This window comes from Lissotriton vulgaris, chromosome 10 (genome assembly GCF_964263255.1).
Source record: "Lissotriton vulgaris chromosome 10, aLisVul1.2, whole genome shotgun sequence".
Classification (NCBI taxonomy): domain Eukaryota; kingdom Metazoa; phylum Chordata; class Amphibia; order Caudata; family Salamandridae; genus Lissotriton; species Lissotriton vulgaris.
The window spans coordinates 279,885,593-279,911,211 of NC_141698.1; the positions used below are offsets into that span (position 1 = coordinate 279,885,593).

General features: G+C 49.0%; 1 protein-coding gene across 1 annotated transcript in view; it reads right to left on the bottom strand.

Annotated features, from left to right (window-relative positions):
* SMARCC1 (SWI/SNF related BAF chromatin remodeling complex subunit C1) overlaps window positions 1-25,619 on the bottom strand; it is an 810,451-nt gene that overhangs the window by 212,509 nt on the left and 572,323 nt on the right. Inside the window, exon 17 of the mRNA XM_086939759.1 lies at window positions 15,374-15,488. Coding sequence (XP_086795885.1) covers window positions 15,374-15,488 — 115 coding nt within the window. The remainder of the gene's footprint in view (window positions 1-15,373; window positions 15,489-25,619) is intronic.

Genomic DNA, 25,619 nt, shown 5'->3' on the forward strand with positions numbered 1-25,619 from the left:
GGAACAGCTATTAGGACTTGGTTCCGCAAGCTGCAGACAGGCTCAGCTCATGCCAGAGCACCATCTCACACGATTCCAAGCACTCTGCCTTCAGGATTGTCAAGGCCTGCCATAGGAGTGACTGATAGGAATCTGTGTGTCCATTTTAGGGTTAGGTATAGGTATACTACACCTACAGCAAAGGGTGATTACACGACTTTGCCCCAGCTGTCATGCAGCCAGTTGTGTCAAATTTAGGAGGCCAGCCAGGGGTGGCATAATACATGCTGCAGCCCCTGGCAGCCCTGGGTACACCTATGCCCTGAGTTACAGGGTCTGATAAGGTGGCCCAGTACCAATTGGTAAATGCACCTAGGGTACATGTTGTAATTTAGAAAGAGAACAGCCAGGCTGTGGGTCTGATTGGCAGGCCCACAGCCAGAGAAAGTCGTAAACCAGTGAAACAAAAGCAACAAAAATCTGGGTGATCATAGGATTGCAGACCCTACTCTCCTACATGACCCCCCCCCCCCCCCAAACTTTGGGACAATAAGCTAACCTTGACCAGGTGAGTCTTCTTGTTCTAAGTGGAAATATCTGGAGAGCCCATCGGCATTGCCATGATCAGTACCAGGTCTATGTTCCACTGTAAAGTCCATCCCCTGTAGGGAAATGGACCACCTAAGCAGTTTGGGGTTTTCACTCTTCATCTGATTTAGCCACAAGAGGGGCTTATGGTCGGTCTGAATCTTGAAGTGAGTGCCAAACAAGTATGGCCTCAGCTTCTTCAGGGCCCAAACCACAGCAAAGGCCTCCCTCTAAATAGCTGACCAATTCTTCTCTCTGGGGTCAGCCTTCTGCTTATAAAAGCAATGGGCTGGTCTTGGCCATCAAAATTCAGTTGAGATAGAACAGCTCCCACACCCAACTCAGAAGCATCTGTTTGGACAATGAATGGTTTGGAGTAGTCTGGACTCTTAAGGATAGGTGCTGTGCACATGGCCTGCTTTAGGTCATCGAATGCTTTTTGACAGCCTGCTGTCCACTGAACCTTTTTTGGCATTTTCTTACTTGTCAGTTCATTTAATGGAGTCACAATTGATCCATAGTTCCTGACAAACTTCCTGTAGTAACCAGTCAGGCCCAAGAAAGCTCGAACCTGAGTCTGGGTGGTTGGAGGAGCCCAGTCCCTGATTGACTGTATTTTGCTCTCCAGTGGCTGAACCTGGCCTCCACCTACAAGGTGGCCCAGGTATACAACCTGTGTCTGCCCTATCTGGCACTTGGTGGCCTTGATAGTGAGGCCTGCTGCTTGCAGAGCCTCTAACACTTTCCTCAGGTGGACCAGGTGATCCTCCCAGGTGGAGCTAAAGACAGCAATATCATCCAGATATGCTGCACAGAAGTCATCCAGCCCAGTGAGGACTTGATTAACAAACCTTTGGAAGGTGGCAGGTGCATTTTTCAGACCAAAGGGCATTACCACAAATTGATAATGCCCACCAGGGGTTGAAAATGCTGTCTTGGGCTTGGCATCCTCAGCTAACCTGATTTGCCAATACCCAGCTGTCAGGTCTAATGTGCTTAAGTAGTTGGCAGAAGCCAATCTATCTATAAGCTCATCTGCCCTTGGTATTGGGTGGGCATCAGTCTTAGTGACTGCATTGAGACCCCTGTAGTCTACGCAGAACCTCATCTCTTTCTTACCACCCTGGGTGTGAGGTTTTGGCACCAGAACTACTGGACTAGCCCAAGGGCTATCTGAGGGTTCAATGACTCCCAACTCCAACATTTTCTGCACTTCAGTTTTTATGCAGTCTCTAACATGATCAGGCTGCCTGTAGATTTTACTCTTAACGGGCAGGCTGTCACCAGTGTCAACCTCATGGGTACACCAATTGGTCTGACTGGGAGTCAGAGAAAACATATGTCTGAAAGACTGAAGAACCTGTTTACAGTCTTTCTGTTGATGTTCAGAGAGGCTGCCACAAAAGACAACACCATCTACTGACCCATCATCAGGATTCTGAGTGAGCAGGTCTGGGAGAGGGTCACTCTCTTCCTCCTGTCCCTCATCTATGGCCATGAGCAAGCTCATGTCCTTCCTGTCGACATATGCTTTGAGCCTGTTGACATGGAGCACCCTGTGGGGGCTCCTGGGAGTTCCAAGGTCCACCAGGTAGGTGACCTCTCCCTTTTGCTCAAGAATTGTGTGGGGCCCAGACCATTTGTCTTTGAGTGCTGCTGGGGCCACTGGCTCCAACACCCACACCTTCTGTCCAGGCTGGTAAACAGTCAGGACAGCCTTTTGGTCATGCCAAGCTTTTTGAAGTTCTTGACTGGCCTTAAGGTTTTCAGATGCCTTCTCCATATACTCAGCCATCCTGGAGCGGAGACCAAGTACATAGTCCACTATGTTGGTTGCAGGCTTTTTGAGAGGTCTCTCCCATCCTTCCTTCACCACACTCAGGGGGCCTCTCACAGGATGCCCATACAAAAGTTCAAAAGGGCTGTAGCCAACCCCCTTTTGTGGGACCTCTCTGTAAGCAAACAGAAGGCAGGGAATCAGGACATCCCATCTACGCCTGAGCTTTTCAGGTAGTCCATGAATCATCCCTTTTAGGGTCCTGTTGAACCTTTCAACAGGCCCATTGCATTGTGGATGATAGGGTGTAGTGAACTTGTAGTTGACACCACATTCCTTCCACATAGCAGTTAAGTAGCTTGACATGAAGTTTGCACCTCTGTCAGAGACAACCTCCTTAGGGAAGCCCACTCTGGAGAACACTCCAACTAGGGCCCTTGCCACCACAGGTGCTGTGGTGGTCCTAAGTGGAATAGCTTCAGGATACCTGGTGGCATGATCCACTACCACCAGTATAAACTTGTGCCCTGATGCTGTCTGGGGTTCCATTGGACCAACAATGTCAATCCCCACTCTTTCAAAGGGCACCCCCACCACAGGCATTGGTATAAGGGGGGCCTTTGTTGTGCCACCTGACTTACCACTGGCTTGGCAAGTGACACAGGAGCGACAAAACTCCTTGGTATCCTCATTCATGTGAGGCCAGTGAAAGTGTGAGACAAGCCTGTCCCAAGTCTTTGTCTGGCCTAAGTGACCTGCTAAGGGAATCTCATGGGCCAAGGTAAGGAGGAAACCTCTCTGAGACAAGGGTACAACCAGCCTCCTGGTCATGCCAGGCTTGGGGTCTCTTGCTTCAGTGTACAGGAGTCCATCTTCCCAGTATACCTTGTGGGTACCTGTGGCGTTCCCAGCAGCCTCAGCAGCAGCCTGCTGTCTGAGGGGTTCAAGAGAAGGGCAGTCTAACTGGTCCTTCCCCAGGTCTTCCCTTGAGGGTCCCCCTGAACCCAAGAATTCAACTTGATCAAGTTCAAACTCTCTGGGCTCAGTTTCCCTCAATTCCTGTAGGTCAGCCTCCTCTGAGACTTGATCCTCAACCTGGGGCAAGGGGGAAGGCACAGCCTTAACCCTACTGCTCTTCTTCTTGGAAGGTGTCTGGTCCATTGTTCCAGGATCCAGCACCTGTTCAGTGGGGCATTTCCTGACCTGTGACCTGGTCACAGCAAACACATGTGCTGGCAAGCCTAACATTTCCATGTGAGTCCTCTGCTCCACTTCTGACCATTGTGATGACTCCAAATCATTGCCCAACAAACAATCCACTGGGAGGTCTGAACTAACTACAACCTTCTTTTGGCCAGTTACCCCCCCCAGGAGAAAGCTACAATTGCCATACTGTGATTGGTAGTGACATTGCTTGCATTGGTCACCAGGAATTCTGTACCTGGCATGATCTGTCCAGGGTCCACAAAGTTAGGTGTCACCATTGTGACACTGGCACAAGTGTCCCTATAGGCCTGAGCCATTTTTCCATTAATTAAAGGTGTCTGTCTGTATTTGCCCAAAGTATTGGGACTTATATCAGGGGACATATCCACATCCCCTGTACAAACAAGGACAGCCTGAGTGAGTGTACCAACTAAGTTGTCACACCCCTCAGAACCCAGGGTTAACCCTACTAAACCCTTGGGAGGTGCACTACCACTGCTGACTGTACTAGGGGGCACAGGTGCCTTAGGGGCTGCAGTGGCAGGAGTCTGCCCTCCTCCTTTCTTGGTGCACTCACTAAACCAGTGAGTTTTACTTTTGCAGTATTGGCACCACCTTTTAACATTGGCCTTCTTGGTTTTTCTACTTCTGGGGAGCCTGACCCCCACCCTCTTTCAGTTGTTGGGGACCTGTCGAAGACTTCTGGTCATTTTGTTCCCCCTTAGAATCTTTACCCTTCTGGTCTGCTTTCTTCTGACCACCTTGATTCTGGCCCTGGTTCTGTTTAACTCTTGTTCTGACCCATCTGTCTGCCTTCTTTCCCAATTCTTGGGGAGAGGTCAGATCTGAGTCAACAAGATGCTGATGCAACAACTGGTTCTGACAATTGTTTAAAATGTGTTCTCTCATGATCAAATTGTACAATCCTGTATAATAAGTAACCTTACTGCCCAGCAACCAGCCCTCCAAAGCCTTAGTGGCACAATCTACAAAGTCAGACCAATCTTGAGACTGAGTTTTCTGGGTATCCCTGAACAGCAACCTGTACTGCTCAGTGGTTAGGCCAAACCCATCAATCAGTGTATTTTTCAAGATTTGGTAATTGTTAGCATCCTCCACTCTAGTAGTGAGGAGCTTGTCTCTTCCTTTACCTTCAAAGGAGAGCCACAAGATAGCTGCCCACTGACTCTGGGGAACACCCTGCACAGTGCAGGCCCTCTCCAAAGCAGTAATCCATTTGTGGATGTCATCCCCTTGTTTAAAGGGGGGCACTATCTTACCCAGGTGTTTTGTATCAAAACTCCTTTCCCTATTGCTAGGTACAATACTGCCACCAGTGGGGACTACCCCACTTAACTGTTGCTCTCTAGCAAAGGCAAGCCTCTCTTTGGCCAGGGCAAGTTCTTCCCTTTCAATCCTCAGATTGGCTGCCCTTTCTTTAGCTTCATACACTCTCCTCTGAGGGGAAGTCATCCCTCTTTGAGAAGAGTTGTGAGAGCCATTGGTTTGAAGGGATCTACCAGAGCCTCTTGATAGAGATCTGGCTCGTCCATTCCCAATGTTAAGCTGACCTGAGAGTGGTCCCAGGGGTCCCCCAGTACCCATCTCATGTCTGCTTAAGTTGGACCTGGTTAGTCTGCTGACTTCTACCTGTCCCTTGTCTGCCTCATCCCCAGAGGGCTCCTCATCCTCCTCCCCCTCTTCAGTCTCAGCTGAGAGGTGGATTAGGTCAGGGTCTCCTCTGGTTCCCTCAAGGGGAGGCATGCTTCCATCTGGATTAGAAGAGCTAAGAAGTTTCTCAGCTTTTCTGGCATCAGAAGTCTCTAAGAGACCAATCAGAAAGGAAGTTGTGGGGTTAGACCCCTGCTTAATCTTCCTAGAGGTACACACCTGTCGTAACTCATGGAAGCTAAGCACAGTATATCTGGAAGGGAGGACCTGTGGAGGGTCCACTGACACAAGGGGAGACTCAGAGTTTCCTCCTTTGTCTGACATACTGTTTCTAGTGTGGTGTAAGTGATGCACCTACCTACACTATGAGTTTGTCTACTGATCCCTTGCTAAGAGTTGCAGCCAAGGTGTGCTAAGCCTTGAGGAGCTGCAACAGCTGGTTCAGTAGAACTCAGAGTATTCTAAGCTTAGTTATATGTACCTAACAGTACTTATGTGATCTTTCAACAAGATATTCTTAGGATACGTGTGGTAAAACAACAGCAAGCTCAAATCCCAACCGCTGCTCACCAATGTGAGAAGGTGGCCTGATATGCAGTGCTCACTATTCTAGTGAACACTATGTATCAGTCCAGCAAACCTTATTGATGATTGGTTGTAAGTCAACCTTATAGACCAGCTATCCTAGTAGCATGGATACGAGCAGTCTAAGGCTAAAGACTCGAGAGGGCGTGTTAAGACAGCTGTTTACCACACATATACCCCTTGAATACCCAGTGAAAGGACACCACACAAGTGTTATGAAAATAAACAAGATATTTATTAAGAATCACAACAGCCCTGTACTCTTTATGAGGACAGGGTACTAAGCACAAAACAAAACTCTTACGAAAATACTTAAGTTAGCACAGTATATACAAATGCCCGAGGGGCACGGAAAACCATATACTCTGAAAGTGGAATGCGAAATTACTAGCAGGTAAGTACAGTACTAATAGGCTTAGGAATCGCTAGGACTTCACTATAGAATCTTCAGATTACTTCTAGGAGACCCAGGGGACTCGGGTGCAGAGTGTGCACTCTCACGCGTGATGCGGGACAAAGTCTATGGTAGCTAGTAAAGACAAAGTTAGTGTTCTCGGGCGAACCCGACCTGGTAGGAGGAAAACGAAAGTGGATCCTGACCCTTGGATAGTGAGGCTATGCTGGGGCACCGAAATGCCAAAGTTACCTAGCCCAGGGGCTGCAGCTGCATAGGTCTCAAAAGACGTCGGGAATCCTCGTAGACGGACCAGGAGCCTGGAAGAAAGAAGTTGCTGGCAGGCGACCAGTGAAGAAAGTTCGATGGATCCAAGCCTGGATCGAAGGAAGATGACACCTGAAAGCAGAGGGGACCAAGTTCGAGACTACTAGCCAGTAGTCAGGTGGCACCAGGAGGGCACCGGATGGTAGTCACCTCGACTAGGTGAGTGGGTGACGCTGTGCTCGCAGATCTCACGGACCAGGAGGCGTTGTCGGCGACCAGGATGGAGGAGCGAGCTGTCCCACGATGGATGAAGCTGTCGGCGTCGCTGGACCCAGGATTGGGCAACAAAGCATTGGCAAATTCGAGCCCACGCGGTGGACTCAAAATGGCGTCTGGAGTGGACCAGGAGGGTCCGGGGTGCCTCTCTTGAAGAAGGAAGCAAGGGCCAGTCTGGAGCAACCAGACCAGCAGCAGTGATGTCGTCGGGCGTCGTGAAGAAGGCCACAAGCCAGCCGGCTAGTAGCCACACAGCGCGGTGAGCACGCAAAAGCAGAAGGGCCCCACGCAGATCGTGGAGATGCTGGAGGGCTGATCTTCGGTGCTGGAGCTGCTCAGGGTTGGGGCTTCTCGGACCCCAAAGCACTCACAAGTGGAGCACACGGTGGGCTTGTTGCAAAGAAGTCGTGCAGTCTTGGCGATCGTCGGTCCCTCGAGGTCTCGTCACACTCACGGTTCTCAGCTTTGCTGTAGAGGTGAGTAGAGGTCAGAGGTGCCAGGGAAGCCGGGTCTCGTCGAGCTGGGTCGTCGGATTCGTGAAGAAGGACTTGCAGCAGACCGCAGTGTTCTTAGGATGGTGCCTGCGGATGCAGGGTGACTACTCCTTAGCCACAAGGGAGAATCTTGAAGAAGGAAATCTTGATGCCTTTCGCAGAAAGTCGAGTCTTGATTCCAAAGATGATCTAATTTGAACAGGGGGCCCGCTCCCATCTTTATACTAAAAAAGGGGGCTGACCCGGTGACTAGGTCCTGCCTATGGGTGGGACTAGGAGGGGGATGGTTACACCCCTCTGCCATGCCGGACTTTCCCCAGGCCAGGGGCTGGTGTGCCCCTGGAACTGGTTCTGACCGGCCTATGCGTAGTGAGCACCGGGGTGCCACTCAGCAGTCACCTTCCTGTAAAGCCCTGCCTACCCAGGATACACAAAACCATGTCTGGGACGGTGCTAGCACTGCCCCTGACAGGAAACCCTTTGTCCAGGCTCCCCTCGCTGGAAGGACTCCCAGCTGCAGGGGGTCAGACTCGTGTCTGTGGTGGCAGCATCCATTTTGTGGAGCTGAGGCTTCGTTTAACTTTAACCGGGGTTCACAGTTACATACATGTCGTGTCCCTCTAGAAGGGTGGAATGCTAACCCCGTCGCCAGAATTGGCGAGGGGTTAGTATTCCAATTCGTATGACACCTTACTCGACATGTTTTGATAAAGCAATACCAAAGATAGCATTTAACCGCGAGGATTATAATGCACTTAAGAGTATATGGTATGCGATATCATGGAACAGCTATTAGTACTTGGTTCCGCAAGCTGCAGACAGGCTCAGCTCATGCCAGAGCACCATCTCACACGATTCCAAGCACTCTGCCTTCAGGATTGTCAAGGCCTGCCATAGGAGTGACTGATAGGAATCTGTGTGTCCATTTTAGGGTTAGGTATAGGTATACTACACCTACAGCAAAGGGTGATTACACGACTTTGCCCCAGCTGTCATGCAGCCAGTTGTGTCAAATTTAGGAGGCCAGCCAGGGGTGGCATAATACATGCTGCAGCCCCTGGCAGCCCTGGGTACACCTATGCCCTGAGTTACAGGGTCTGATAAGGTGGCCCAGTACCAATTGGTAAATGCACCTAGGGTACATGTTGTAATTTAGAAAGAGAACAGCCAGTGAAACAAAAGCAACAAAAATCTGGGTGATCATAGGATTGCAGACCCTACTCTCCTACAGTGAGTCCCACAGAGACCGGTCATACCTGCCGAGTAGGGCTTCCGCATTTGAGACCTTGAGGAAAGAGGCTGAGGTGTTACACACCCTTCTCCCCCATGAGTCTTGCACCTTGCTTTCCTTATCCGGAGGAACAGTGGATGAGGAAGCCACCGCATTGGATTTTCTTGCCGCCGTGATTATAACTGAGTCTGGCGGGGGTCAGCTTTGAGGAACAGAGGATCCTCTTCCGGAGGACGATACTTTTTGAGAATCCTCGCTGGAACGGACTTCACCGTAGCCGGAGTGAGGAAGACTTCGTTCTCAGGTTCCATTATACCCGGAACCATCGGCAACAATGGTTTGGGTGCTGTTCTGTGTTGCAGGGTTTCAAATATGACAGTCGTCTTGATTTGTGGAGTTGTCATCGGTACTCCCAGCTTCAGGGCTCCCCTGCCCAAGATATCTTGGAACGAGAAAATATCTTCTGTTGGAGATACTCTCGAGCGAGTCAGGGAGTACTCCCTGTGAGATCGTGTTCTCGACGAACTTGAAGAGCTACGTGCCCTCCTGGACCTAGATATCCTGTTTGAGCGCGACTCAGAACAAGATCGCTCTCTGTGACGAGAATGCCTTGTACTTGAGTGCCTAGAACGAGACCGTTCTCTGCGGGGAAGAGGCTTGTCTCGATATCGCTTTAGGCGATCTGCCGTCTCCTTGTCCTTTGCCCAGTGGTGAAGAGGTCTATTCCACCTTGGGGAAAGATGAATAGAAGGAGATTTGTGGATGGAGTCCTTCACTGGCGTACGTGACCGTGGAGGTTGATCCGTTCGTTTCTGTTGCAATCTTGCAGGGGATTTGGACCTCCCCCTATTAGATGCGCCGCTTTGTTCATCCGAAGATCTGCCACTCCGAGATGATGAGGAGGATGAGGAAAGACTCACCAGAGATCCAGAGGAAGACCTCGACCGAGATCTTTCTTCTGCAATCCTCCGTCTCTTGGAAGGCGGATCCTGCACAGGAGATTGTTCCACCTCCGCAGCCGATGCTGAACCTGGAGAACCCAACTGTGGCCTTAGGTCGTGAGTCTGGCCCAATGAGTCACTCTCCTTGTCCTGAACCACCTGATTCACAGGCGACCTCTCCTTTGACCTTGTAGTAGTAACGTTCTGTGGCTGCGAAGAACTTCGCTCCCTGGATCTTTGCTGATCCCTTGACGGAGGTCGTATCGACGCCGAGCGCCGAGCAGGGAGGCGTTCCCTTGACGTCGACCGTGATTTCTCCAACGTCGACCTCGGGTGGCGATGACTTTTCTTCGACGTCGACGGTTGTCTGCTCGACGTCGATGGAGGCTGTTTCGACGCCGATCGCCGTTGACTCGACGGCGGCTGGGCGTGCCTCGACTCCGAATGCCGCTTCGACGTCGAACGCTCTTGCCCAGGCGTTGACGTTGGCTGCTTCGACGTCGACCGATGATGTGTCGACAGAGGCTCCCTCGACGTCGAACGACCATGACTAGTCGTCGACGGAGGATGACTCGACGCCGAACGCCGATGGCCCGGCGTCGACGGAGAATGCCTCGACGTCACAGCATGACGATGCTGTTTCGACGTCATACGGCTCGCCGTCGGGCTCTTCCGCCTCGACGGTGACCTGTCCCTCGACGCTGACTGAAGCGGAGGTACCTTAGACGTAGACGCTGAAGACATCTTCTTCGTCGCCGTCGACTGCTTCTCCAACGCCGATCCCGACGTCGAATGTGAACCAGTCGGGGCTCCTCTCGACGTAGACCGGGTCTTCCGACTTTTCTGCTTCTTGGGAGATCTTCCTCTCTCAGAAAGCCCATAAACTCTAATCCTCTCCCGATCTTTAAGAGTCCTGGAAGTTAAAACCTGGCAGTGTTCACAGGTTTTAGAGGAATGAGATTCCGGTAGGCACAGGATACAGACTGAATGAGTATCAGACTTGGCCTTTTTCCTTCCACATGAAGGACAGTTGTCAAAGAGAGGCATCCTTGACAGAAAAATTACCCTTTTTAAGCCTAAAAAAGGTTTAAGCAACACTCTATGTCAAAAAGACGTCGAGTGAAGGCAAAAATTGTAGTTAAAGTTGAATATTTTTTGACAGAAAGCCAAAAAAGAAAGGAGCTGTTTCACCAGGGTCCTGACTGAAAGAGCCGGAAAGAACAACTGACCTAACTGTCACCCCTGAGGCATGATGGGAAGCCTGGGGTCATGGCTGCCTTAAAGGCACGGTGCCAGTTATTGTGAAAATGGTTTCATTTTCTATGCTATTGTTTTGCAATGCAGCCTGAGGGCTAACAATGTCTATTTATAAGCAATTTTCAGGATTTATGAGTGGTTTGTTTCATTAAAACACAAAGTTCAAGGGTTTTTTGACCTAATGTGTTTTTTGATTCCTTACTAATTGCAGTTCATGTATATGTGTTTGCATTGTTTAGCCTCAGTTTTGGGGCTGCATTGATGTGAGAAAAATGATATATGTACATACATATATGTGGAGCGAGATATATGTGTTTTATACATATATATTTTTATATTGTTTCCGGGGTCCCGCACATGGGCGGGAATATTCAGTGCTTATGACTATTGATGAGGATCCCCTGGAAGAGAAGTCATTCTTGTCTTCTTTGGGTAGTTTTTCAGCGAACCGGGATAAGGAATCCCAAAGAGAGCGGTCATAGCGACCCAACAAAGCGGAGGCGCTGGCAACCTTCATGTAGGAAGCAGAAGTGGCACACATTTTCTTTCCTACCGAATCCATAGTCTTGCTGTCCTTGTCTGGGGGAACAGAAGAGGACGTCGATCCATTCTGATTTTTATGTGCCGCTGAGACGATGACCGAACCAGGTTGCGGCTCTGCTCTTAAAAATAACGGGTCAATGTCCGGAGCCCTGTACTTCTTTGCGATCCGTGAGGGAACCGCTCCCAAAGAAGCCGGTGTCAAGACCTCGGAGAAGGTGAAGTCCGCCTTCTCACGGATGGAGACTTCCTCTGTGGAGTACGCTGCCTCCTTCCAGGAGACTGGATCACTCGTAAAAGAGGTGACCTTGATCTTGACGCGGGTCTTTCCGACACCGGCGACCTGGACCTAGACTTTGGAAGGTTGATTCTCCTTATCTTTTAGTCTCTGAGTTCTCCCAACCATCACAGAGAGATGTTAGCCCCTGTAGGTGATGGCGCTCTTGAAGGCTCTGGAGAGATTTGTACTATCTTCAGCCCAGGGGATGAAGATGAACTCCCAGAAACAGCCACAGAAACCTGAGATCGGTCTTTAGAAACTGTTCTAGGCCGTTTAACTGCAAGAGACGTGGAGCGTGGTCTCCTCGACGTCGATCTTTCCAAAGGTGATCTTCTCGAAGGTGTCCTCGACGGCGACCTCCTCGGCGGCGACCTCCTCGGCGGCATCCTCCTCGGCGGCATCCTCCTCGGCGGCATCCTCCTCGGCGGCATCCTCCTCGGCGGCATCCTCCTCGGCGGCATCCTTCTCGGCGGCATCCTTCTCGGCGGCATCCTCCTCGGCGGCATCCTCCTCGGCGGCATCCTCCTCGGCGGCATCCTCCTTGGCGGCGAACTCCTCGGCGTCGACTTTCTCGACGGCGGTCTCCTTGACGTCGAGTGTCTCTTAGGTGATGGAGTCAAGCACCTCAACGACGACGCTTTTCTCGGCGTCGTGTGCCTCGACTCCATCTGATCTGGGCTCTTCGACGTCGAAACCTCCAATGCCCGGTTCGACGTCGGTGTCATAGCGCCTCTCGACGGCGGCCTTGACTGGTCTTTCGAGCCTCTCGACGGTGAACGTCTACGTCGGTGAGACGACGTCGAGTCCCGTCCTCTCGTAGTCGTAGGGGAGCCAGACTTGGATCGCCTACGCTCATGGCGTCTCTCACCTCTCATCGACGGCGAATCCTTCTTCGACGGAGACGTCGACGGAAGACGTGATGCTGATTTTGACGATTTCGAACATACCGGAACTCTAGAAGAAGATCTGTCCCTCGAAGTCGAAGGGGAACGATGTTTTCTCGTCTCCCCTCTTTCCTTATGTTCTTTCAGCTGAGAAGAATGTTTCCTGGAGTGAATTTCTTCTCTTCCACTCACGATTTCACCTCTGTCATGCAGGAACTGAAGCCTGCTCTTCTCCCTCTCTCTTAAAGTTCTGTTTGACAACTTGCTGCAATGGTAGCAAAGTTCTGGCTTGTGTGTAGATGGAAGACAAGCCACACAGACCGAATGAGGGTCTGATTTGGATATTTTTTTTCCACAGGCCGGGCACTTAATAAATAAGGCAGGCATTGTGACTGGAAAAAAAAGGTAAAAAAACCACAAAAATTGTTTAATTAGTCAGATAATGACTAAAGATGTAGAGTAAAGACAAAAAATTGAAAGAACTACCAGAAGAAAGTGAAATAATATCCCCAACTGGCGAGCTCAATGCTCCAGGATCTTCACAGAAGGAGCCGGAAAAAAGAACTGACCTAACTGTCACCTGTGGTGCATGATGGGAGCCTGGAGGCTCATAGAGGTCTTAAAGGCGCTGCGCCAGTTTTGTTCCTATTGTTACAATGCAGCCTATCTAGGCTAAAGATGCCTCTATGGTCCTGCCTGTTTTAGCTTTGAAAATAAAGGTTGGTTGTTTCAAAGACAACAAAGGCAGTGCTTTCTTCTTTGCATTTTCATATAATGTAATTTATATGTCTTTATTTAACAAATGTAAAGATTTGTTTCAGGCATTTGGGGGCAGACTTTTGAGCCTAGTATGGTTATTTTAGGCTGCATATGTATGTGTATATATATGTATGTGTATATATATATATATATATATATATATATATATATATATATATATATATATATATATATATATATATATATATATATATATATATCGATATATGCATATTATTGTCTATTGCTCCGGGGTCCCGCACGAGGGCGGGACTATTCAGTGCTTATGATTATTGATGAGTATCCCCTGGAAGAGAAGCTGGGTTTCCGTTGCAGTAACCCCCCCCCACACACACTTTTTGCCAGACTACTGATGCACTTTGACTTGATGTGCCCTGGGTCTCTGCAAATCAGGTTCCCAGGGCCTGTGTTCTTTCCCAAAACTGTACCTAGTACTCCCAATTGGCACCTCTCTAGCCACATGCCCACTGGCTACTGACCTCGAGACCCCTAAAAAGCTCCCAAAAATACAGTATTAGGGGGCAGCCCTGAACCAAGAAGGCAGATTCCTGCAACCTATGAAGAAGGTCGAAAGAAGACGCCCAGCAGAGGAGACTGCAGAGAAGAACAGACTTGGCCACAGCCCTACCGACCGCCTGCAGTTTCCAGAGATCCTGCACCAAACGTTGCCTTGTCCTGCAGTCACCAACCTCCAGAACCCCTTGGAGGACTGACTGCCATCACCAAAGACCGGACCTCCTGTGAACAGCAGCTCTGTTCAAAAGAAACAGCCAAGAAAGACTTCAAGCCTGCTGAGGACAAAGAAACTAGCTGCCTGGAATCACCACTGCACCTGTCACCTACGGCCAGAGTTCAGGTGGCCCACTGGTCCCAGCGAGGTCTCCCAGTGATCCAGAGTCAGAGTCCACCGTTGGTTGAGCCCTCCAGGACTCATCGACGTCGCCTTCACCCTCTGTATGGAGACCCCCCCACTCCCCTAACTGTGAGTGGCCCAATAAGGTAAAATCAGACATCAAAAGACACCTGCAACCAGCCGCCCTGCGCCCTGGAGAAAAGAACCGGAGGTGCACCTACGTCCCAGAGCCCTCCAACTTATCTGCCCAGCGGTTGGTTCCTCCCAGAAGTCTTCCTGGACCGAGCCTGCAGACAAAATCCAAAACCGTCAACTCCCATTGAAAACAACAGGGCACTCTATGCCAAAACTGCACCCTGCACCATTATGGGTGCATCTTATGTGCTAACTCGTATCCCCTTTGCCCTGAGCCTAACACAACCTTGTGGCATGCTCGTGAGCAGCCACCAACTGGAGGTCCCCTATCCCCCATTGGTAAAATTGGGCCTCAGCACTCTGCACCCGGGAGCCCTAGTGCCGCTGAGGGTGCTTAGAGAGTGCATCCTTGACCCTGGGGTAACCCTGGTTCTTACCCCAGAGTACCAACTCCCACAACCAAGTACTTCCCTGTTAACCGATAACCACATTTTCACCATATCAATACATTAACTGTTTTTCCTTGAAAATTGCTCTAAGTGTGGAGATGGGTTTGTATGAGAACTTGAAAAACTGCAAATAACGGCAAACTGCTTTACTTAACTTTTCTCTAGGAAATATCCCAGTGTGCGATCTAGGCATATCAAACTGAATAGAAAAAGTAATCCATAATGTTATCTTAAAAGTAATCAAACTGTAATTTCCACTGTATTGAAAAGATTTACAAACTTGTAACAAAGACATTTTCATTCAGCGGGTTTGTATTGTTCAACCTGCCTTGAAAAGTACCATTTACACTCACCTGTTCCAGGCTCGCTTGGTTCTAGAGAATAAATATAACTAAATAATATTTTTTGTATAAAAAACAAATTGGTCCGAGTTCAGTCTTTGAGTATGTGACCTCATTTGCTGCCTGAGTGTGTACAACAATTGCTTAACACTATCCTCTGATAAAGCCTTACAGTTCTCCCACACTACCTCAAATAAAGAGTAAGGTGCTATCTACGTTTACCTCTGCCTACCTTTGGGGTTCCACTGGACTCTGTGCACACTACACCTCATTTTGGTATAGTATATACAGAGCCAGCTTCCTACATTGGGGCTTGCTCCAAACCTGGAATCACAATGCAAAACAAAAGGTTCAACCATCAATTTACCTATGTTTATGCTTCAATTTAACTGATCTAAAGAAACATTTTCCTCGTCAATGAATACTCATAAAATTGTTTTAGTACCTGTTTTACTTTCAGAGACTTCTCCCTCTTCCTTCTCTGTGTTGTTTTCATTTGCTTCTTCCATTGCTCTTTCAGCACAATCCATTTGGGTATCTCTTTCGCCTTTAATTTCAGTCTGTGAAATAGGGAAATCGGTCAAACTTTTAATTATTTTATAAAATGGCAGATAATTACTATGGCTATTGAACAAGTTACTTACCTTCATTAACAATCTTTCTGGACTCTATCTAACTGCAGATTACTCACCTTGTTCCCCAGGTGTCAGACTTTAAAGCAGTTATTTTGCAAGCTGCTATCCTGACGAGTGGAGGAGCATATATAAGCTCCACTCCAGCACACTGATGTAAGTAGGCTGTTCACGCCATCAGAGGCAGAGCCCCTTGGCAGACTGGAATGAACAGTGTGTAGATCTCTAAAGTGAGACACTTTTAGATGGAAAGAGTCCAGTTCATAGAACGACACAGCAGAAGGGCCGGTACGAAATCTGTGGTTAAATACAGTGTCCACCAGTAGGATCATTACCAAAAGATAGTGACTTGGCCTTTTGATGCATACTTCTAACTGGGAAAATGTTGCTGATCCAGTCTGGCGCCTGGGGATAATTTAAAGGTAGGGAATCTGCAGATAAATCCTGTCTCTGCCAGATGAACAAGTTACTTACCTTCGGTAAAGCTTTTTCTGGTAGATACTATATCTGCCTGTGGATTCCTCACCTTGTGAATATCCCCCTTGCGTCAGCAACATCCGGAAATTCTTTTCGTAGCCTCGCGCCGACGTGGATAGGACGTCACAGAAACACGGCTCCGCTCGTGACTCCGCTGACGTCACCAGCGCCTATAATAGGCCCACGCCGGCGTGATGACATCAGTTCCGCCCTTTTTTCCGTGCCATCGAGGCACACGGACGGACCAATGACAGTAGAAATATACATAGTATACATAATATACAATAATCAAGGAGAAAAACACACACAGTGTGAAGCAAATGCAATCAAAACAACTCCTTAACATTACATTATACAATACAATACAGTAACTCTGGTAAAGAAGAGTGGACAACGGGGAGGCGGGTGAATCAGTGAGGAATCCACAGGCAGATATAGTATCTACCAGAAAAAGCGTTACCGAAGGTAAGTAACTTGTTCTTCTGATAGATACATCTGCCGTGTGGATTCCTCACCTTGTGAATAGAGTCCCACAGCAGTCCCCACTCCCGGAGGAGGGTGTCCACTCTTCTTAAACCAGGAAATCCTGGAGGACAGAGCGCGCAAAATGGCCATCCCTCCTCACCTCAGTGTCCAAGCAGTAATGCTTTGCGAACGTGTGGAGGGAGGACCAAGTTGCCGCCTTACAAATGTCCTCCACAGGAACACCTCTAGCCAATGCAGAGGTAGACGACTTAGCCCTTGTAGAATGAGCCCTTATACCCTCTGGAGGTTCCTTACCGGCCAAAGAGTAGCAGATCTTAATGCAGAGGACGATCCATCTCAACAAAGTCCTCTTATGGACCGCTCTTCCTTTCTTGCAGCCAGCAAAGCCAATGAAGAGCTGATCATCCAAGCGACAGTCTTTAGTTCTGTCCAAATAAAAAGACACCGCCCTTTTGGGGTCCAGACGGTGCAACCTCTCCTCCTCCTTGAAAGGGTGCTGGGGAGGATAAAAGGTAGGGAGGGTAATGGATTGACCAAGGTGGAAAGGAGTCACCACCTCAGGAAGAAAAGCGGCCCTGGTCCTAAGAACCATCCGATCAGCATGAATGGTCAGGAACGGGGGCTTGGAACTAAGAGCTTGAAGCTCACTTACCCTCCTTGCCGAGGTTATCGCAACGAGGAAAACTGCCTTAAAAGTTAAAAGCCTCATAGGACATTTATGAAGAGGCTCAACGGGAGCGCCCATCAGAAAAGTCAGAACAAGATTCAAGTCCCACTGAGGCACAATAAAAGGAGTAGGAGGGAACTTGTTAACGAGACCCTTCAAAAACCTTAGAACTACAGGAGACTTAAAAAGAGAGGGCTGGTCAGGCAAACAAATAAAAGCCGACAGCGCCGAAAGATAGCCCTTAACCGTGTCAACAGCAAGTCCTTGCTGCGCCAAAGAAAGAGCAAACCGGAGAACATCAGCCAAACAAGCTCTTAAAGGGTCAATATCATTCTCACCACACCAAATGACAAATCTAGACCATCTATATGAATAAAAGTTAATCAAGTGAAAAAATGGACACTTGTGACAATTCTAGACCATTGGTTAGAAAAACTATGGTACCACAGTTTTTCTAACCAATGGTCTAGAATTGTCACAAGTGTCCATTTTTTCACTTGATTAACTTTGATACTACCTGGGGAAATAAATGGACATGTATTCCTCGTCCCTCCTCTGATCACCTTCATCTATATGAATAGACAGACTTAGTGGAGTCACGCCTGGCCGACAAGATGACATCCACCACGTCAGGCGTGAGAGAATAGGAAATCAGGTTGCCCCGCTCAATCTCCAGGCATGAAGGTGCAATGACTGGAGGTGGGGGTGTAGAACCTGCCCCTCCATTTGAGAGAGGAGGTCTGCCCTGTGAGGGAAACGGAGCGGCGGGTGAGAGGAGAGGTGCAGTAGATCTGTATACCACACCCTTCTCGGCCAGTCCGGGGCGACCAATATAACTTGGGCCCGGTCTTGGCGAATCTTCCTCAGAACCCGAGGAATCAAGGGTATGGGAGGAAACGCGTAAAGGAGTTGACCTCCCCAACTCAACTGAAACGCGTCCCCCAAGGCTCCTTGCATCGGATACTGGAGGCTGCAGAATGACGGGCAGTGAGCATTCTCGTGAGTGGCGAACAGGTCCACCCGAGGAATCCCCCACATCCGAAAGACGTGACGAACCACCTCCGGGTGAAGCCTCCACTCGTGGTCGGCAGAAAACTGCCGACTGAGACTGTCTGCACGCACGTTCAGTACTCCGGCCAGATGATTTGCCATCAGACAAATCTGGTGGTCCTGAGCCCAGGACCAGAGAAGCATAGCCTCTCTGCAGAGACACTGCGACCCCACTCCTCCCTGCTTGTTGATGTACCACATCGCGGTCGTGTTGTCCGTCAGGACTTGGATCGACCGACCGCGAAGGGAAGGGAGGCAGGCCTTGAGCGCCAAACGTATCGCCCGCAACTCTAGTAGGTTGATGTGAAGCAACCTTTCCTCTGGAGACCAAAGACCCTTGACCTCCAGATCCCCCAGATGAGCACCCCACCCTAGAGTGAATGCATCCGTTATCACCGTGGCCACCGATGGAGGTAGATGAAAAGCATTCCTTGTGACAGGTTGCCTTCCACGCCCCACCAAGACAGATCCGCTGCAGTTTCTCTGGAGATCCTCACTGACTCCCAGAGATCCCCGTTGTGCTGATACCACTGTCTGCGGAGACACCATGGGAGTGCCCTCATGTGCCAGCATGCATGGTTGACCAACAGAATGCAAGAAGCCATCAGACCGAGCAGGCGAAGGACCTTCAGGACTGGAACGACCGCTCCATTGAAATATAAAGGAATCATATCCTGAATGTCGCGAATCCTTTGAGGAGGAGGGAATGCACGACAAACAGTAGTGTCCAGTACCGCACCTATGAACAGGTTGCGCTGGGAGGGCACCAGGTGAGACTTGGGTACATTTATCGAAAAACCCAACCTGAACAACTGAGTTGTCTCTTGCAGATGATGGAGCACCTTCTCTGACGACTCCGCTTTGATCAGCCAGTCGTCCAAATAAGGGAACACAAGTATCCCCGACCTCCTGAGATGAGCTGCCACCACTGCCATCACCTTGGTGACGACTCGAGGCGCAGTAGTAAGACCAAACGGAAGGACCGCAAACTGGTAGTGCTGCGATCCCACCGTAAAATGGAGATACTTCCTGTGCGACTTCAGGATTGGGATGTGGAAATACGCATCCTGCAAGTCGAGCGACACCATCCAGTCTCCTTCCAGCAGCGCTTGAAGAACCTGAACAAGGGTGAGCATCTTGAATTTCTCCTGCTTCAGATAGAGATTCAAGATCCTGAGATCCAGAGTTGGACGTAGTCTGCCATCCTTCTTGGGAATCAGGAAATACCGGAAGTAGCATCCCTGACCCCTTTCCTGCTCTGGGACTACCTCTATATCACCTTTTCGAAACAAAGTAAGCACCTCCACCTGCAGAAGAGACAGATGTTCCTCGGTGCAAAAGCCTTGACAAGGAGGGTAATTGGGAGGGAATTCCCGAAAGAGAAGGGCATACCCATTTTCTACAAGATTGAGAACCCAAAGATCTGATGTAACCGATTCCCAATCCTGTAGAAAATGAGTAAGCCGGCCCCCAACCGGACCCACATGATCCTGAATAGCGGATCTAGGGCTGCTTTTCTTAGGCAGGAGGGTTGGAAGAGGTGGAGGAGGAAGAGGTCTGACGTCCACGAGGACGCGCTCTTTGCTTTCCCCTGTACGATCTGTACATAGAATTTTGCTGCTGCTGCTGTTGCTGCTGTTGGCCTTGCCGGAAATTCCGAAAGGAACGACCAAAGCCCCTGAACCTCCTGTTGGTCGAAGAGCCTCTGATCTGGAGACCTGAGCCTCTGATCTGGAGACCTAAGGACTTAGCTGTAGCTCTGCAATCCTTAAATCTCTCAAGGGCCGCATCAGCCTTCTTCCCAAAGAGACCAGAACCATCAAAAGGAAGATCCAGCAAAGTCGCTTGAACATCAGCCGAAAAGTCTGAGGATTTCAGCCAGGCCGACCTCCTAGTGGCGACAGCAGTGCCCATGATACGAGCCACAGAGTCGGCAGTGTCCAGACCACTTTGAATAACCTGGCGAGCCGCCGCCTGAGTATCAGAAATCACTTCCTCAAAATCCTTCCTGCTGGCATCAGGAACTTTAGGAACCAGGACACGAAAAGAATCCATCAGGGCATGCACATATCTCCCCATCAGACAAGTGGCATTAGTAGACTTCAACGCCATGCTTGCCGAAGAAAAGGTCTTTTTTGCAACCTGGTCTTGTTTCTTAACCTCCTTATCACAAGGAACCTGGGGAAAGGCACTAACACTCTTCTTAGAACAGGCAGCTTGAATGACCAGGCTTTCTGGCGAAGGATGAGTAGACAGGAAAGCAGGGTCCTCAGGTGCAACCCTGTACCTTCTCGCAACACTCTTGGAAACCGCAGGAGCCGACAAAGGTTTCTTCCACACCTCCATAATGGGATCCATCAAGGCATCATTGAATGGAAGCAAAGGCTCAACCACGGAACTCGGAGAATGCAAGACCTCAGTGAGGATATTGGATTTAAACTCCACCATTGTCAAAGTCAACTGAAGTTCAGCAGCCTTCCTCATAACCAGATGGTAAGGTTGGATATCCTTAGAAGGAGCACCAGAGCCTGAGGGCAACTCCCACTCTGGAGAGAAATCAAGACTCCCTGAATCTGCCAACTCCTCAAAACAGCTCTCCTCCAATTCACCTTCCTCCACATCAGAATGTGAATCCAAGTACCTTTGCTCTTCCAAAAGGCGTTGAGCTTCCCTTCCAGACCTCTCCTTCACACGCCTCGCAGCCGGATCCACCAGCGGCTCTGACGGATTCGGGGCTGACGCCGGTATCGAATCCGATGGCACAGAGGAATGCCCTCGAGGACGTTCTGGAGCGGGCGACGCCGGAATCGGCGTCGACGACTTCGGCGGAGCCGGGAACTGCCAATGCGGCGTCGGAGCCGGCATGTAAGGCATAAACGGAGCCGGAGGATAGGAGTGAGGAACTCCCAGGCTGTAAGCCAAAGGACCCATGGGACCCGAAGGTGCACCAGAGGGGTACCACGCCCTTGAGAAGACGCCATACATAGCGTTGAGAAACGCTGAAGGGTCCTGGCCTGGGGCAGGAAAGGGCGGTTGAAACCCATCAGGCCGGTCCTGAAGAGGGATCGTATTCGGCTCTTCAACAGGCGCAGAATTGACATCCTCCCGAGCCTCTTCCTCTTCACGGGCCGGGGACGGCGCCGGAGACGGATTCGGAGCCGGAGAAGGAATCGGAGCTGGAGTGGGAGAACGCCCATGCGACTCCGAAGGTGAGGCCTCACCTTCAGGCTCAGAGACTTCCAGAGTAACCACCTTCGAACGTACCTTCTTCGGTGACCTCGACCTCGACTACTTACGAGAACGACGTCGGGACTCATGTCTCCTCTTCTTAAGTTTCTTCTTCGACTTCGAAACATGATCCGAAGCCGACCTCGAAGACGACCCCTCTCGAGAACCAGACCTCGACCTGGCCCTCGACTTCGACCTCGCCCTTCGAGTACGAGACCTCGACGATATCTCCTTCCCAGCATTTATCTTCGCAACCAGGAGTTTGGCCTCTCTCTCTCTCAAGGCCTTCGGGTTCATCTTCCGACATGAAGAACAATCCTCCACATCATGGTCGGAACTCAAGCACCAGATGCAGTCATCATGCGGATCGGTAATAGACATCATTTTACAGCACTCCCTGCAAGGCTTGAAGCCGGTCTTCTTGGATGACATCGTCGAAGAGACAGGATACAAAGAAGCAGAAATTGCAACAAAATGGCAACAAAGTACCAGTAGGCTACAGAGATTCCCGATAACCGTTGGCGTCGACGACGCAGAAAAAAGGGAACTGATGTCATCACGCCGGCGTGGGCCTATTATAGGCGCCGGTGACGTCAGCGGAGCCGCGAGCGGAGCCGTGTCTCTGTGACGTCCTATCCACGTTGGCGCGAGGCTACGAAAAGAATTTCCGGATGTTGCTGGCGCAAGGGGGATATTCACAAGGTGAGGAATCCACACGGCAGATGTATCTATCAGAAAAGGCGTAACCAAAGGTAAGTAGCTTATCCATCACGGCTAAGAATGTGCAGTGTCGGCACTAATGCATGTTGGAGTTTCCAAACGGCTCTTTTTGCTATGCATCGACAGTGAAAATTCATGAGAACGGAAGAAAATGCGCAGCGACGTAAGCACAATGTATGCCCTTCCTAAGAAGATCATGAACTAAAAAGAAAAAAAAAAAAATATATATATATATATATATATATATATATATATATATACACACACACATCATGTGAACAAGGGCTTGCGAGCCCAAAACGCGTGCGAGCCCAAAACGCGTCCGAGCCCAAAACGAGTCATTTCATCATGATGGATTAACTTGGTCTTAATAAAACATCTTGCCTGATTGCAGTGGTCCGTCTCTCTTTCTTCGCCACTCGGGAGTAGCGGGAGTTTCACATCGTGAATATGGAAAATGCTACTTACCATTATGCATCTGTTCTTGGCATGTAGAGCTGCAAATTCGTACACTTTTGCAATAGATCGCCGCCTGGTGTTGGGCTCGGATGATTGCAGGTTGTTGTCTTTTTGGAAGAAGTCTTTGTAATCACGAAATAAGAGACTCCTCCCTTGGACAATACTGCGCATGGTCATCGACTCCATCCTCGGATTGTTTTTCGCCATGATGGGAAATGATGGAGTTAGTAGAAGTAAAGAGAAAGGATGTCCATGCGTGTGCATCCAAGTAAGATGAGTACTGAAACGGATACAAGTCCCGGGGAGGCGGGAGGGTGTGTAAGAATCTGCAGCTCTACATGCCAAGAACAGATGCATACTGGTAAGTAGCACTTTCCATTCGAGGCATATGAGCTGCAGATCGTACACTTTTGCAACGATTGTGCAGCAGTGTCTCCCCTAGCTGTGGTCGCTTGTATCCGCTGCAGTATTCTGAAACAGTGTTCTAAGGACAGCTTGGCCTACTGCAGCTTGCTGCTTGGCTTGCACATCAACACAATAGTGTTTAGTGAAGGTGTGTATTGTAGACCATGTTGCTGCTTTGCATATGTCCTCTAGTGGTATATTTCCTAAGAAAGCCATAGAGGCTCCTAGTTTGCGAGTGGAGTGTGCTCTAGGAGGAACGTTAGTGTACGTTTAGCTTTTTGACAGCATATTTGTATACACTTTACAAACCATCTGGCAATTCCTCCCTTAGAGATGGGGTTGCCTTTGTGTGGGGGAGAGAAAGATACAAATAGTTGTTTTGTCTTTCCGAAGGATTTAGTCCTGTCTGTGTAGTATAACAAGGCTCTTCTAACATCTAAGGTGTGTAAAGCCCTTTCTGCAACAGAGTCCGGGTTTTGGAAAAACACAGGTAGCTCAATTGATTGGTTAAGGTGAAAAAGGAGTAATAACTTTTGGCAGGAATTTTGAATTAGGCCTAAGAACCACTTTGTTAAGGATGTATCTGAAAATATGGTTCTTGTATTGTGAATGCTTGTATTTCACTAACTCTTTTGAGAGAGGTGATGGCAACAAGGAAAGCAGTTTTCCATGTTAGGATTTAAAATTCACACTTGTGTAAAGGCTTGAAAGGGGGTCCCATAAGTCTTGTAAGGACCAAGTTTAGGTTCCATACTGGAGCAGGTGGTAACCTAGGTGGGATTATTCCTTTTAATCCTTCCATAAATGCTTTGATTGCAGGTACTCTGAAGAGAAATAGATGTTGTCTATTCTGTAAATAGGCTGCAAATGCTGCCAGATGCAGGCATATGGAAGAATAAGCTAAATTGGACCTTTGTAGGTGTAGAAGGTAGCAAATAATATTTTGGATGGAAACATCCAGTGGATCAATGTGAGGAATATGCTACTTACCAGTATGCATCTGTTCTTGGCATGTAGGGCTTCTGACATTCATATCTGTGCATAGATCGCCGCCTAGTGTTGGGTCCGGAAGATTGCACATTGTTGTCCTGGAAGAGTCTTCGAAGTATCACGAGATAGGTGGCTCCTCCCCTGGACTACAGTGCGCATGGGCATCCTCTCCATCCTTAGATTGTTTTTCGCCATTGTGGCAGAGATGGAGTATTGTACAGTAAGAGATGTCCATGCAAGAAAGTGTGAGTTAGAATGAATGCTACAGCTGCGACAGGCACCGGGGAGGAGGGTGGGCGATATGAACGTCCGCAGCCCTACATGCCAAGAACAGATGCATACTGGTAAGTAGCATATTCCGTTCGAGGCATGTGGGCTGCTGAATTCATATCTGTGCATAGAATGTATAGCAGTCTCTCGCTTAGCGGTGGCTACCTGTGCCAGCTGCAGCAGTCTGAAACAGAGTTTTTAGAACAGCCTGTCCTACAGCAGCTTGCGGTTTGGAGTGTTTGGATGTGTACATCAACACAATAGTGTTTTGTGAAAGTATGTATGGTTGTCCATGTGGCTGCTTTACATATTTCTTCTAGAGGAATGTTTCCTAGGAAAGCCATGGATGCCCCCATTTTGCGTGTAGAATGCGCTCTTGGGGGAACTGTTAAAGTGTGTTTTGCCTTAAGATAACATATTTGAATGCACTTAACTATCCATCTGGCTAGTCCAGATTTAGAAATGGGGTTTTATTTGTGTTGTGGTGAAAAAGCAACAAACAACTGTTTTGTCTTCCTGAAATCTTTTGTCCTGTCTATGTAATTAGGAGAACTCTTTTAACATCTAGTGTGTGTAGAGCCCTTTCAGGAACTGACTGTGGGTTTGGGAAGAACACTGAAAGTTCTATTGTTTGATTGATGTGGAGGTGGGATACCACTTTTGGCATGAATTTAGGGTTTGTCCTAAGCACGACCCTATTTGCGTGAATTTGGAAGAATGGTTCTTGAATAGTTAGGGCTTGCAGCTCGCTAACTCTTGTAAGTGAAGTAATCGCTACGAGAAAAGCCACCTTCCATGTTAAAAATTGTATTTCACACGAGTGTAAAGGTTCAAAAGGTGGTCCCATTAGTCTTGTTAAAACAACGTTTAGGTTCCAGACAGGTGAAGGTGGGTGTCTTGGGGGGATCACTCATTTGAGCCCCTCAATGAATGCTTTAATTGCAGGCAATCTGAATAGCGAAAGGTGTTGCCTGTTTTGAAGGTAAGCTGCTATGGCAGCTAAGTGTATCCTAATGGATGTGTAGGCTAGATTGCAACGGTGTAGGTGCAAAAGATAGCATATAATATTGAGTTGCTGCGTCCAGTGGGTTTATATCATTGTTGTTACAGTAAATGACAAAACGTTTCCACTTTGCCGCATAGCATGCTCTTGTGGTAGGTCTCCTTGCCTCCTTGATAATGTTCATGCAGTCAGGAGGTAAGTTTAGGTAGCCAAACTCTATGACTTCAGGAGCCAGATTGCAAGGTTCAGCTGCTGCGGATCTGGGTGCTGAATGTCTCCATGGTTCTGAGTTAAGAGACTGGGT